This window comes from Mustela nigripes, chromosome 11, assembly GCF_022355385.1.
Source record: "Mustela nigripes isolate SB6536 chromosome 11, MUSNIG.SB6536, whole genome shotgun sequence".
NCBI lineage: Eukaryota > Metazoa > Chordata > Mammalia > Carnivora > Mustelidae > Mustela > Mustela nigripes.
In genome coordinates this window covers 21,696,595-21,711,643 of record NC_081567.1, presented here as the reverse complement: position 1 = coordinate 21,711,643, position 15,049 = coordinate 21,696,595, and the positions used below count along the sequence as shown (strand labels likewise).

The window sequence follows — 15,049 nt, the reverse complement described above, 5'->3', positions numbered from 1 at the left end:
CACACAGAGGCACGGACCACTTCCATCACTGGCTTTAGAAAGCTCCTCAGTAATCTTGCTGTGTTTCCCTACTGTCATTCCCATTTCGTGCCCAAGCCCTGAACATGCTGGACCACCATTCAGATCCTTATTCCGTCTCAGCAGATGACCCTGTGACCCACAGAGAAAATCGTGCCTTCTGTCCAGGCCCTGAATGGATTCAACCCACAAGCACTGGAAGGACAGTAGTGAACAGGACAGAGGTCCTCCTCTTGCAATGCTCAGTTCTTAGAAGAGAGACAAACCAATAAAAAAAAAAAAAAAAAAAAAGGATACTTTCTGATGACAGCTGCCATGAGAGAGCAGAATAGGATGGGGAATGAAAGCAAGGCAGAGAAGGTGGTTAGGGAAGGCTTCTCGGAAGAGGTGTCATCTAGGTTGTGAGGGGAAGTACAAGGAGGACCCCAACGTGCAAAGAATAAAAGGAATGGCTTCACAGAAGCTCTAAGAGAGCAAGGAGATTTGTATGTTTCAAAAACCCAAGGACCACTGTGGCCAGAACACTATGGGTGACAGGGACAAGAAAAAGAAGTCGCCAGGCAGAGAACCTGATAAGATTATCAAGAACCATGTAAGCCAAGAACGTAGTATGACACTTACTCTGATGGGATGGAGAGTCGCTGGGGAGTTTTAATCAGGGGAGTGCCTTGACCTAATGGAACTCTGACAAAATGACTCGTTGCTGCTACATGGGAAGTGGACTGATTACAGGTACAAGACCGAAAGCAGGAAGCCAGTTAGGAAATTCCGCGGGGGGCCAGAGGGTCCGCGGGGGAGCCTAGATTAGGGCCGCATTTGTGATGATGGAGGGAAGTCAGTGAACGCGTAGCCTGCTTCGGTAAAGGATCTGTTAGGATTCGTGAATGGGAGAAGGGCCAGGTAAGAACAACTCCAGGTAAAGTCCCAGACTGGGGGCGTGGACTACAGAGATGGAGAAGAAATTTCTATTTTTCTGCACACTTGAGTTCACGGTATGAGATTGATAGGAGACATATTTGTGGCACGCCAAGGGATTAAAAGACTCGAAACAACACTAAACAACTCAGGAATACTTACACCACAATCTCAACTTCAGTAAAACAGTGTCTCCTAGTATCTATAAAAGCATCCAGAGCCACTCTACGAGTCCCCGGGCCATCCTTCAACTCCCTTGCTGTCTGAAAGGAATGGTTTCATTCTTGGCTGCAAAAGGGATCTTTTCCAAAAGGCACATCGGATCGTGTCACTTCACTGCTTAAAATCTTTCGATGGCTCCCCACTGCACTGTGGATAAAATCCAAACTTTTCATCACAGCTCACAAGGCTTTGCAGGATCGGGCTCCTGCCCATCTCTGCAATCTCACATCCTGCTACCTTGCCATGCTCATGACATTTTGGCCCCAATACCCTCTGATGGTCCCTAGAAGATACCAAACCCTTCTCTACCCCAGGACCTTTGCACTTGCTATTCTCTCTGCTGGCAACATTCAATTCCTAGCTCCTGGAATGGATAGCTAGCTCAGGGTTCACCTTCTCTGATGGTCTAAGTGGGTCCCCTCTTGATTTTTGGGGGGCCCATAGCACACTATCCCTTTTCGTCACGGTTTTCATTACAAACTGTAGTGTTGTGTCTATTTCCTTTTTACTCTCTCCGTCGCTGGAATGTAGGCCCCATATAAACAGTAAAAGTCCCTGCCTTGTTACCTATCCTCCTGGAGTGGGAGCCACCCCCACGCCACAGCATACCTTGCCAAAGCTTCCTTTCCCGAGCACCATCAGGAAGTTAAAATCAGTCAGTTTCATTCGGTCTCTGTTCCCGTTGTTGTCAAGTTTGGATATGGTGTTGGTCGTCTTTTCTTCCGGAGCCTTGGTCCCCTGACTGATCTTGGCTCTCTGAGGGAGGAAGCACACAGAAAACATCATTAGGGTTTGAGGACGTCCCTGGAGGAAGTCACAGGTAGCTGCCCCGTCCCCCAGTCTGCATCTCAATGAAAAGCAGCCCGAAAGCTGGGGCCCACCCTTGACACTCCTGTTTCTCGTTTGTCCGTCCTGCCCCTGCCACCACAGGGAAGAGTCCTCACTGTCTCCAGAACTGACCTGCTTTCCATTTTCGCCACGACCTGCCAACATGGGGCACCTGGAGACCCCACCTCGGTTCCCGCCTCACTGGGCTTTTCAGGCAACCAGAGTGAGCTTTCCCTTCTCCGTACCCAACCAGGTCACCAGCTGCTTAAAATGCTTCCGTTGTGACTCCTTAGGTTTAAGATAAAGGCCCCAGTGCTTTCACGGGTCTACATGGCCCAGTATGATCAGGTTCTCCAATCTCCTCGCTTCTTGGACCCTTCCCTGTAATCCAGCTCCATTCCCCTTCCACATCCCACTCAGGGCCTTTGCACATGCTCTTGCTGCTTTGAGGGTGGCTACTGTCTCCTCTTTGCCAACTGAGCTCCCCCTGCTTCCCATGTTCCCTTCCCTAGGGAAGCCTTCCTTGATTGTCTGTCTGGATTAAGTGTCCCTCTTTCCTGCCTTCATCCATTTCACTTCCCATTTACACTGGATGGTAACTCTTCACTGGCTTCCACCAACACACTGGAAGCTCTGTGAAGGCACAGACTCTACCTCCACAACTTCCCTAACAACCGACACAGTCTCCTGCTCTGCGGATGAGCGGATGGGTGAGACCCATGTTGGTCCTCAGGGCAGTGGGGGAGGGTCTCGCCGCTGCGAGCAGCAGAACGGTGACTCAGAAGGGCAGCAGAGTCCCTGCGATGAGAGGACAGGAGGTCAGGAGTGAGGTCTTGCAGACGCCAGGACTTTGGTTCTGGAGTCGCCGCTAGGGCTAGATTCCTGACTCGGGCACGGATAAGGGATGTAATCCGGAGGGAGCCGTGAGCTCAGGACACTCTCTACTGAGACATCCCGAACTTCAGCATCTCTCTCAAGAGAAAAGGCCAAAGGCCAGAGATGTCCCTGCCCCTCTGCACGTTCTCTGATTTGGGGCCTCGCTGCTGTTCTCTGCAAGCACCAAAGATGCCCTTGCCCCTGCGCCTCTGCACTTGCTGCCCCCCTGCGCCTCTGACTTCTTTCCCAGAGCGTCCTCACGTCAGATAAGACGGCCTTTCCTGGGGCCCCGGGGTGGCTCCGTTGCTCAAGCGTCAGACTGCTTCCAGCTCAGGTCACGATCCCAGCGTCGTGGGATCGCGCCCCGCGTCAGGCTCCACGCTCCGCGCAGAGTCTGCTTGTCCCTCTCCCCGCTCGCTCTCAAATAAGTAAAATCTTGGGGGAAAAAAAACCACAGCCTTTGCCAACACCGACATGCAGAAGCTCTCTGCCATCTTTATTCAAACCCTTACTTATTTTTCTCCATATCCCTTATCACCATCCCATAAACCCAGTTGTACTCGTTTCTTAATTTCTCCTCTTCATCCTCACGCTAGAACACAACCTCCAAGAGGTCAAGGATTTTTGTCTCTCGTTCCCCTCTCCCTGGTGACCCAAACAGCACCCAGCAGAGTAAGCACTGACTTGTCCTTGGTGAATGAACCTTGCTAAACCCTTTCAAGCCAGTGGAGATCGGGACAGGACAGAATGTCGCGCAGGGTCCTTAGCACCATTCCTGGCATGTGGCAGGTACTCAACAAATGGCAGCTATTATAACTGTCCTATTATTCAGTTTTTTTTTTTTTTTAAGGATTTTATTTATTTATTCCGGAGAGAGAGGTACGGGGAGGAACAGAGAGGAAGAGGGAGAAGCAGACTCCACGTTGAGGATGGAGCCCGACACGGGGCTCTATTTCAGGACCCCGAGGTCATGACCCAGACTGGAACCAAGAGCCGGACACTCTGCTGACTGAGCCACCCAAGCGCCCCTATTCAACTGACTTTTAAAGACCGAGAGAAAGCGTCATGTATTCAGAAGAAACTCCTGGAGTTCCTGCGGCAGGCTGGGGGTACTCTAGATGCTGAGGGTCAATCAGGGAGAAAGGCGACTGTGGATGTTCAGAGAATCCGCCCCGCCTCAGGGACGAGGTCCCGGACACCCTGGGTCTAAAGGATAAGCAGGAGAGCTTTCCAGGCAAGCAACTTGATGTCAGCAGCAGAAGTAGAATTAATGGAGCAGAAAGCAAGACACACTCGAAGAAGCAGATACAGTGCAAGGCAGGTGCGGCTCGGGTAGCAGCCCAAAGATAAGCCGGACCAGGTAAACCCTCTTAAGGAGTCGGAGCTGATTCTGAGCATGAAAGGCTCGTCCCTGGATGGCAAAGTTGGTGAAGCTCTGACTCTTGGTTTCAGCACAGATCATGGTCTCAGGCTTGTGACATGGAGCCCTGTGTTGGGCTCTGAGCTCAGAGAGGGGTCAGCTTGAGATTCTCTCTGTCACCCCCTCCTCAAATAAATAAATCTTTAAAAAAGGGGGGGGGAGCTTTAAGGAGGCCATGGTATGATCATATTCCATTTAGAAGACTACCCTGGGTCCAGCGAAGAGACCCATTTGAAGGTGACTTTGAGAACCACTAGAAGGAAATGACCACAGTCATCAAGGTGCAAGATGGCGGGACCCGACCTCAGGGGTGTCTGCGGTGTGGATGGAACAAAGTGGACGGATTTGGAGGTAGACTCATCAGAGCTGGTGCTGCCTGGGAGAGAGGATGAGGCATGAAGGGCAAGGCCTTGGCTTCTGTGTTGGATGCACGAGAAGACAGGATGGTGGCACCTTCCACTCAGGAGAGGAGCGGAGGAAAGGCAGATGTGGAGGTGTGGGCAAGAGGACGGGAAGAGCCTGACTTCGGGCAAGCTGAGACTCCCGTCCCCAGTGGCCGTCCCTGCAAGGCTTATCTCTCCCTCGGGATGTGCCTGTCCACTGTTGTCATCCCATCGGGGCAGCTGACAAAGCATCCACCATTTTCCTTCTTTTTGTGATTAATGTTTTACAACTTACAATGGAGGGGCGCCTGGGCAGGCTCAGTCAGGTAAGCGCCGGACTCTTGACTTCAGCTCGGGTCCTGCTCTCAGGATCGTGAGATCAAGCCCCATGTCGGGCTCCGTGCTCAGCGCAGAGTCTCCCTGGGCTTCTCTCTCCCTCTGCCCCTCCCCCACTCAATCTTTACCAAAAGATAAATCAATATTTAAAATTTTTTTAAAAAAAAAACTAAAAATTACATTAGATATGCTGAAATGCACAAAATATCAAGCAGATAGTTCTATGAATTTGGACAAATGTATATATCCATAAACCCAAACCCCTATTTCCATCACCCTCAGAAAGTTCTCCGTGCCCCTTCCCAGCCAATCCTGCCTCCCACGAACACAATCCCTGTTCTGATTTCTATTCCTTTAGGTCAGTTTTGTTTGTCCTTGAACTTCATTAAATAGAATCAGAGTGTGTGACATAATAAGGAATATGTATTTGGTCTCTGCTCTTGGTTCCTGACGCAACGCTCCTAAATCTCTTGTAATTTCCTGATAGGAGCATCTTTTATTCTAACGAGGAGACTCTTGTTGGGCTCCTGGATGGGGGATGGTCACCTGACAGACCAAACCATGAGGAGAAGCTTGTTACTTTCAGCCTCATTTCAGGGCTGGAGACTGAGTTAATAATCGATTGCGTCTCCATGACGAAGTCTTCGTAAAAACCCCTAAACTGTGGCGTTCGAAGAGCTTCCAGAATGATGAATCCTGACCCCGCGGAGGACAGAAGCTCCGGCGCTCCTTTCAGACCCTACCCTATGTGTCTCCTCGCCTGGCTGTTCATCTGTAGCCTTTATCATATCCTTTATGTACAATAAACCAGTTTACATAAGGAAGTGTGTCCTTCAGTTCTGTGAGCTGTTCTAGCCAATTAGAGAATCAGAGGAGGGTGGGGTAGTGGGAACCCCGGATTGGTATCAAGTCAGACAGAAGAGTGGGTGACCTGGGAACCCACCATGTGTGACCCGAGTCTGGACAGAGGCCTTAACTTGTGAGGTCTCCTTTAACTCCAGGTATTGTCTGTGAATTAAATTGTAGGACGCCCAGTTGGTGTCCACAGAGGACTGGAGAATTTCTGGAAACCCACACATTTGGTGAAGATCTGTGGAAGTCTGACAGGCTTCCCTCTATGGGAGAAGTGGTCTTTTGCATCTGGCTGCTTTCGCTCATGATCATGTTCATGAAATTCACCCGTGAAACTGTCAAGCTGGAAGTCTGCCCCGCTGTCCTGCTGACTTGTCTGCGTTGAGCCGTTCTCCTCTTCATGGGCATTTGTGTCCCTTCCACTGTGGGGCTACTAACAGAGCTGCTGCGGACACACCCGGTCATACTGTTTTGCCCGGAGATCTGCAGAGATTCAAGTGTCTCTGGGAGAACCAAGGATCCATATCCAGAGATCAATGGCCTCTGTAGGGTTTGAGACTGAGAAATGGTATCTGAGCTGCAGACAGAGGTCTGGGGGTCACAGACATAGAGCTGGTGGTTCCAACATGAGCTCATCGGGTAGGTCATAAAGAAGCCAAGTGCCTAAGACAGAAGTTGTACTGTCTTTTCTGGGCCATATCTTTCCATCATCCCAAAGCCTCATGTCCCAGCCCTCGAGTCTTGCCCAAGCTGCTAAACACTTCCCCTTCTTTCTCCCTGCCCTACTGCCTTTCCCTGCTCCAGAGCCACACCTCCCACCTTCCTTGAATCTGACTCAGGACCCACCTGACCCACACCCTGCATTCTTCAACCTGTGTGGATCTGAATCCTGACCGTCCCCTGGTCCCCAGCCCCCATCCTCGCCCTCAGGGGGACACCCCAGGTCCCCCAGGACATCCTGCTGGTGAACCATGAGTAAGGGGCTCCAACTTCCCCCATTCTCCATTTGACCTTGCTTCGTGGAAATTTTTTCTTTTTGTCCTTCAAAAGGAGCAGCAAGCGGCCACCAGCTTCACCGCCCCTCCCCCCTCCCCCATACCCCGTCCTGTGAGCAACCTTCTCTCCTCTGAATTCAGGACCAGAAACCCTCTTTCCACTCTCCAGCTCAATTTGCTTCTTTTTTCTCATAGGTATAGGCCCCTTCGGAGCTAGAGTGTTTGTGTCCCCTCCAAAATTCACATGTTAAAATCCTACACCACAAGGGTGATGGCTTTAGGAGATGGGACCTTTGAGAGGGGATTAGGTCATAAGTGTGGAGGCCCCATGGGTGGAATCAGTGCCCTCATAAAAGAGGCCCCAGAGAGGTCCCTCAGCCCCTCCACCAAGTGAGGACACAGTGAGAAGACAGCCATCTAGGAACCAGGAAGGAGCTCCCACCAGAACGTGACCAGGCTGTGGCTTTGATCTTGGATTTCCCAAGTGTACCACCATCCCCACCACACCCTACTGTCTGACACCAAGTTTTCCCCCTCCTTTTTATCTGTCTGGCTCCTGAAAACATTTGGGCTTAGGACCCCTCCATGGTGAACCTTTGGGAGACAAGAAGCCTGTCTTTGTCCCTCTGGAAGCCCCCTGTTTCCCTGGGGCCTCAGGTCCAGCAGATGCTCCGTCAAAGAGCAAACATCTTCAAAATCGAGGCCCAAATTAAAGTGATCCTCTATCTTGCTGGGATGGATAGGTCTTCGGAAACAGGAATACTCTGATGGTTGCCTTTTTACGTCGCAGTGTGGAGCCCTAGAATTCAGTGCTCAAAGAGAAAACAAATAGACTAGAGTTCTGAGCCAGGAGAACTGCGTCCTTCCAGACGGCACGGGATGGCGGCAGAGACACCTGGGGAGCCAGTCTCCCGGGCCACTTTTCAGACGATTAGTGCCTGCCCTGGCTTCAGCTACAGACTCCTCTGCAATTAAGAGGGGCTTCTACAGGCATCCCAGGGCCCAGCAGCAGAGGCAAGGCCTCAGGAGGCTTGGAGCCCCTATAGATCCCTCCCAATCCCCAACCGGCCCTTCCAAATCCCAGAAGGAATATGTTCTGAGCTTCATTTATTCCAAGGGTGAAGCTGGTAATGACAACAGTGGCCTGACATCGGGAAACTATGACGCACCAGATGCTGTCCTAAATGCATTCTCTCGTTCGGTCCTCACATAACCTTAGAAGCTGAGAAGCATTCTGCTTCCCTCATTTTACAGATGGGGAACCGAAGGCTCAGAGAGAGAAAGTAAGTTGCCTACCGTCACTCAGCAAGCGAGTGGCAGAGCCCGACTCCAATCTAGGCAGCCTGACGCTTGAACCACCTGTATAGGACAGGGCTTCACTGCACCGATGAGGCCCAGGTGTCCCACCAAGACCCCCTGACACTCTTGTCTCTCCGCCTGTGACCACCTGGGCACTCGCAGCCCGGCTGCTGGAGCAGCAGAGTCCAAGAGGGCTGGCCAGGGAACTCCCCCAGAGAGCGGCCAGCACGCAGCAACAGAAGCTGAGCTGGTGGACGATACTGCAGTTTCCTGCCCCACCCCGGGTTGGGGACCCCCCCCATTACCACCCCTAAGGCACATATTCAACTCCCTGAGTTCTCCGGTGTGCTTAAACCCCAGCTGCCCACGGGCTGATGTGCTCCATGAAATGCCCCCACTCCCTTCCCCTCTCCGCAGTGAAGCTTCCTGTGATCACCTCCCCAAGAAACCACTTGCACTTGAATCCTTGGGGTCTGTTGTGGGGAAACTCAATGCAGGGTAATGAGCGGCTAGCTCTAGGATGGCAGAGAGTTGCTTAACCTCGCTGGGACTCTGCTTCCTCTCCATAAGACCAAAACAAACAAACAAACCCAAACAACAACAACAACAACAAAAAACCAGTGAGGATGATAGCACCTACCATTCAGGGGTTCTGCGAGAGTTAAATACGCTCATATTTCCGGAGCACTTAAAACAATAAAGGGCCCAGAGGAAGCACTGTATGATTTAAGAAAATTCTAAGACCGTCAGAAAACCCACTGTGAACCATCCGAAGTGGAGTTTTCCCTTTGCTGACCCAGAGACAAGCCCGTGGTCAGAAAACAAGCCCCTGGTCCACCCCAGACCGAGCCAACTCAAGACGTTCTGAAATTCACCACGGGCAGCCACTGCACCAAGCTCCCCCTGCCGTGAAATTCTATTACCCCAATGCCAGCAGCTCGATTTTACCGTCACTCAGAATTTCTCCACATAAGAGGCTTGAAAGTAATTTCTGAGTCATTCCGAGTGCTAATTGGTTATTGCACAGGGATTACATTTCTCACGTTCAAGGTCAACTGAAATTTCCCTGTGTGTCTGAGAATAATTCTCGGTTGGTTGGAAACTTTTTTTTTTTTTTTAATCAACAACTACGGTACAGAGCAATTATAATTCAGGCATAAACAAGCGTTTGTGGGCTCTCGCTAGGAATAAACGGCTGCATTTTGTTGCTCGCAGATAAAACAGTCCTTTACTCCATGCCAGTAACTGGCCCGGACAAACACTATGTTCACGTAAGAACTGTTTCTTTGATGTCCTGAAATGTCACCCCGGCTACCCGAGCATGGGAGAAATCATTTTGCAAACTGAGACACCATTTTATACAAGAAAACAGTGGACTTGGGGTGTTTTGTTTTAATACCCGGGATGATCCATTTTTAATGCAGCAGCAAATGGGCACAGCTTCATCAAAAAGTTGAGGGAAAGAGCTGGAAGGTGTTCTCTGGAAGGACTAATCAACTGTGTCTAGTTCCTGGCTCTACTGAGTGGGATGTCCTTTTACCAGCCCATCCGGACTTGAGCCGGCTCCACGGGAATGACCTTCCCTTGCCAAGTTCACTGGAGAAATGACTGGTAAGCCCAAGGCCAATGTGTTCATCCCACTTGTTTCCGGGAAGGGATATCCCCCTGGGTCGACCCATCAACACTAACTTGTGTGGAGGGCACAACAAGAGTCAATACTCAAGTGCTATTTCTGTCAAGTTGAGGGGCAGACTAACATGGATCTTGGGATAAATGCCAAAATCCTTGCCAAGGCCAGCACAGCCCTTCTACTAGGATGACCAGCTACTTCCCCAGTATTACCCTGAACTCACCCTTTGCTCTCTCTCCTCTACCCACACTGGTCTTCTTTAAGTTTCACATAGTTGCTACAGAACTCCCTACCACAGGGCCTTTGTACATGCCATCCTCGCTGAATGGAATTTTCTTTTCCTCTCTCTACTCAGTTAATTCGCACTGTTGTTGCCTTAATGACACCTTCCTTGTCCTCCTGTCTCCCCCCTACCCCATATGTTCTCAGAGTTAACAAGGAGCTCTCTTTCATAGAACTTTACCTGGTCACAAGTTTTTTATCTGCCTGTATGATTATTTGCTGAATAAAAATGACAATCATTTCATTTTAGCTGTTTTATTCAATTTTTTTTTCCAGAGTTAGCAGGCCATTACTATTTATCTAGAATTGATGTTTTCCCATCAGACTCAGTATATTGAGTTGGTACAAACAAAATAATGTGTTTTCCCTTATGAAACTACTTTAAAATCACTCAATACACATATAATGAAAGACCTCAAACTCATTTTCCCCAAAACATTTTCGTTGTAAAACTAGGATGTGTCTCCAACTCTCACACAGCTGAAAACAGGGTATCTTGCCCCACCCCCCATGAACAGAAAGGGCTTAGCTGAGGTAGAAGGAGAGCCAGAGTGTAGCCCAAGATTCAGGGTCAAGGACTCTTCATTTTTGGAAGATAGACCCATGGGTATTTCATGAAGTCACCAGCACAAACAATTCTATTTGTTAACAGTACAGCACCATCCCGCCAATAGCTCCAACTCCAGATTCTATCCGTCAGCAAGTTTAACTCAGCCTCCAAAATAGAGCCCACTTCTATCTATTTCTTTCATTCACCATTATTACCATCCCAAGCCAAGCTATCATCAAAATGACCTGAGAATGGGCGCGCCTTGTGGCTCAGTCAGTTAGGCATCCGGCTCTTAATTTTGGTTTGGGTCATGATCTCAAGATCGTGGTCTTGGGCCCCATATCAGGCTCTGTGCTCAGTGTGGAGTCTGCTTGTCCCTGTCCCTCTGCTCCCCCTTTCTATCTCTAAAATAAATAAATAAAATCTTTAAAAAAAAAAAAAAAAGACCGGAGAAGTGAAGGAGCACTTTCGAGGAAAAGTCTAAATCTAAGTGAGGACAAGGAGGAAGGAATGCCTTCATGAAGCGGGACACACTTGGTTGGGGTTTTGCAGGATGCATAGGAGTTTTCTTGGAGCCAGAAAAACACTGCAAAGGCACAGAGTCATGAAAGGCCTTGGTAGAAGGCCTTTCATAACTGGAGACACAGCATACGAGGCATATGAGACACTCTAGCAGTTCCCACTGGCATAGAAAGAACCACAACTCACCTCGAATTTCTGCCTCAGCTCTTCATTGCCCTCGCTTCCTTCTGGCGGCACAGGCACGTTGAAGTACTCGCCTTCCTCCTGGCTCAGCAACTTGAACCTGAAGGGAGACAGGGAGACAGGACAAAGTCCATGACCTGACTTGATATTATTTCGTCGGTTACAATAAGAAAAGTTAGACTATAAACAGATTTACCTTAAAAAAATGTGTTGAGGGGTTTTTTGGGGGGGGAGGTGTGCACATACATGTTCGCAGCCAGGTATGCTATGTGTTTTTTGTAACTATTCCACGGTTTTCAGAAAAAAATGAATATTCTGTGTTTATGCAATGCTCTGGCTCTGGCTCTGTTTCTCATCTCACACACACACACGTTTCTTAGTTCTCTCATTCAGTCACTCAGTGCTGTATGTTTTTACCTATCTTCTGTCTGCTATGTGCTTTCTTATTCTGAAAGAATGATATGACGGTCTCCCATGGTCAGTGGATTCTTAACACAGTCTCCCAGCATCCTGGCTCTCAGCAACGTTTGGATGACTACCACCTTGTCTCCATGATGCTGTTTTCTCTACAGATGCCTTCCCCCAAGTGCCCGGTATGACCCCCTTGAGAAATAGCATCCCTTCGCAAGTACGTACACAAGCCCCAGAGTCAAACTCTGCTTGGGTTCAAATCTCCCCTCTGCCCTTGCCTCCGTGGGTCCCTGGACAAGCTCGCTAGGCTCTCTGAGGCTCAATTTTTCTCATCTATAAATCGGAACAGGAGTTTTTTTTTTTTTTTTTTTTTCAAGGGCGCTGGGCTGACTCAGTCAATAGAGCATGCAATTCTCAATCTCAGGGTCGCTGAGTTTGAGCCCCAGGTTAGGCACAGAGATTATTAAAAAGAAAAAAGTCTTTTTCATAGACTTACTGTGGAGCTAAGATATGGTGACTCATGCAAAATGATAAGCACAGTGTCTGGCATTTAGCAAATGATAAATCATCATTATTATCATTACAGATATTGACATTATCTGAATAAACAAGATGGGTTTCAGTGTGTTTTTGACCGCAAAGATGTTTCCATCTACTCAAAGGGAAACATGAGAGAGAGGAAAAGAAAGGACATTCCAAAGACATCCAAATCACTAGAGGGGAAGAACATCACGGAGCTCCTCACTCCCCAAGAAAGACTTCCTAACTCAAATCTACAAATTTCATAATGATTTTTTTCCTCCATTCACAAAACTTCCTCAACAGCTCCTAAAAATAGGAGAAGGGATTCAAAGCAGGGGTGATAACTGGCGTTGCTATGCATCCACCTTTAATATTTGGTTGTCCTCGGGGCACCTGGGTGGCTCAGTTGGTTAAGCATCGGCCTTCGGCTCAGGTCATCATCCTGGGGTCCTGGGATGGAGCCCCGCATTGGGCTCCCTGCTTAGCGGGGAGCCTGCTTCTCCCTCTGCTCCTCCCTACCTCTCAAATAAATAAATAAGTCAATAAATCTTAAAAAAAAAAACAACAAACTTAAATTATCCTCTGCCCATTTTCCAAAAGAAATACAAAAATAAGAGAACATCTGTATTTTTCTTGGCAATGAAGAACGGTGCTATCCACACAGTAGTGTCTAGGAACTCGTACAAATTAAAGTAATAAGTAAGAGAACACGGAGCGGTGGTTGGCAAACATTATTTGCCTTTGTGGATTTTGCTAAATCTGGATATTATGATCCACTTCGTGGTTTTCATTATATCGTCTCCTTTTTAAATAGCATATTCCCTTTGAAAAGGAAGCCAACAGGTTACAAGTAGAAAGTAACTGTAAAAAATAAATAAATAAATAAACGTATGCAAATCAAGTTACCCAAGTCCAAGTAGATGGCACTGCTTACCAAAGGCTCTGAGACTTATGCCTGCCCCTCCTTGTTAAAATGGGAGCTCTGACAGCGGCGCGAGTGAAAGAACATTAAAGGTATGGCAACACCAATTGAGACTTTCTCTTTATGATAATCTGAAGGTTGGAAGAAGCATTGGCCAAAGAAAAGCTTGGCCAGGGTACAGTTCAGTATTACTAATGCCCCAACCATGTGCTATCGAAACCATGTACAGTCTAAGCCGCTTTGGAAACTACTGATCAAGCGGGACTAACCAGAGGGGACTAGTCAACGGGACCCCCAACAGAACCCCACTAACAACCCTGGGTCAGACCACCAGGGACTAGATGACAGCCACCCACTCTGATTCATATTCAGGAAGGATGGGACATGTCATGGTGCCCTCGCTATGTCTGTTGGAGCCAGTATACTGTCTCTGTGGCCCTGCATAAGGACTCCTGTCTGTTAGAAAAGAGAAGCAGGGACCCCTTCCAACTTTGAGTTGGACCAACATGGTCCAACTGGGAAAAACCAACATGGGGAAAATGCCTCCTTATAGGGCAGTAGGGCTGACTGTTTGATGCGTAGCTGTTTCCAGCCGTGGATCTCTCCAAAACGGCTCTAGGGAACAGGATTCCTGTTCTGACAAAGAAAAATTCCAAAAAATACAAAGACTCCTTTCTCCCTTGATCTGATTTTGAAAAATTACAACTGGGACACTCATCATTCTTGAGCTCATCCGTCTTTACGGAAGGGCGGATACAGAAAAATAACAGGATGTATGAAAAACTCAGTCAAATAAAGAGAAACAATGAGAAATCAGATAAGTACCTCCCATGAAATAGAACTACTGCCAAAAGAGAGAAAATTCTAAAAAATATCTAGTTCATACTTCCAATGAGATTCAAGAAGCTAATGCAACTTTGAAAAGGGAACAATCTGAGATTTAAAAAGGCTACTCTCAGATGGAAAATGTAATTACGAGATTTAAAAATCCACTCGAGACCATGAATACTAAGATGGATAATTCAGATAACAATTAGGGAACCCTGAGAAATTCTTTTGGCAGTTGAACCTGATATTATATTGATCAGAGTTGAACTGAATGCCTTATGTATACGCTTAAGAAAAATGTATATTACCAAAAATAATATACAGCATGAAAGGAGGGAATATAGCAATATATGTATCAGGAAAGACATTTTATGATCCACCTTATGTAAAAAGTTCTTACTATTCAATAAGAAAATGACAGGCAAAAATCAGGACATAGTCATTTATAAATACAAACAAGTGGGCAATGTTTAAATTAAAATATTCAATGAAATTAGTAACAAAATACATAGGATAATGGAATTCTATAAATCTGTATAATTAGTAAAAAATATGTATCATCTTTGCATTATATCTTTGAAATTTACAATACCAGATGTTGACAAATGTGGGTAAAATGAAAAGTACCACACAGCACTGAGAGTGAGAATGTAAACTGAAAAAAATTGCAAAAGGGCTTGGCAAACACTTTAATAATACACATGTTCTCAAAGCCATCAATTCCAGGATTAGGAATTTCTTAGGAAATAATTAAAGCTATGCACAAAGGTTTGGCTGCAAGTATGTCTGCTGTAGAACTATTTTTCTAGGTAAACACTACACATCTTACAGTAAAAATATGATTCTGGGAGCGACTGTGTGGCTCAGTTGGTTAAGCCACTGCTTTTGTCTCAGGTCATGATCCTGGAGTCCTGGGATTGACTCCCATATCAGGCTCCCTGCTCTGCAGGGACTCTGCTTCTCCCACTGACCTCTCTCCTCTCATGCTCTCTCTGTCCCTCAAAAAGGAAAAAAAAAAAAAAAAGAACATGATTCTGTAAGTTGAGGCAGATCTA

The 15,049-nt window shown here is 47.6% G+C and overlaps 1 protein-coding gene across 3 annotated transcripts in view; it reads right to left on the bottom strand.

Annotated features, from left to right (window-relative positions):
• Positions 1-15,049, bottom strand: part of PRKCB (protein kinase C beta) — a 322,986-nt gene that overhangs the window by 82,997 nt on the left and 224,940 nt on the right. For all 3 annotated transcript variants that reach the window (XM_059415142.1, XM_059415140.1, XM_059415141.1), the window contains exons 8-9: positions 11,315-11,411; positions 1,765-1,911 (exon numbers count right to left, since the gene is read on the bottom strand). In XM_059415142.1, the coding sequence (XP_059271125.1) occupies positions 1,765-1,911; positions 11,315-11,411 (244 nt within the window). The remainder of the gene's footprint in view (positions 1-1,764; positions 1,912-11,314; positions 11,412-15,049) is intronic.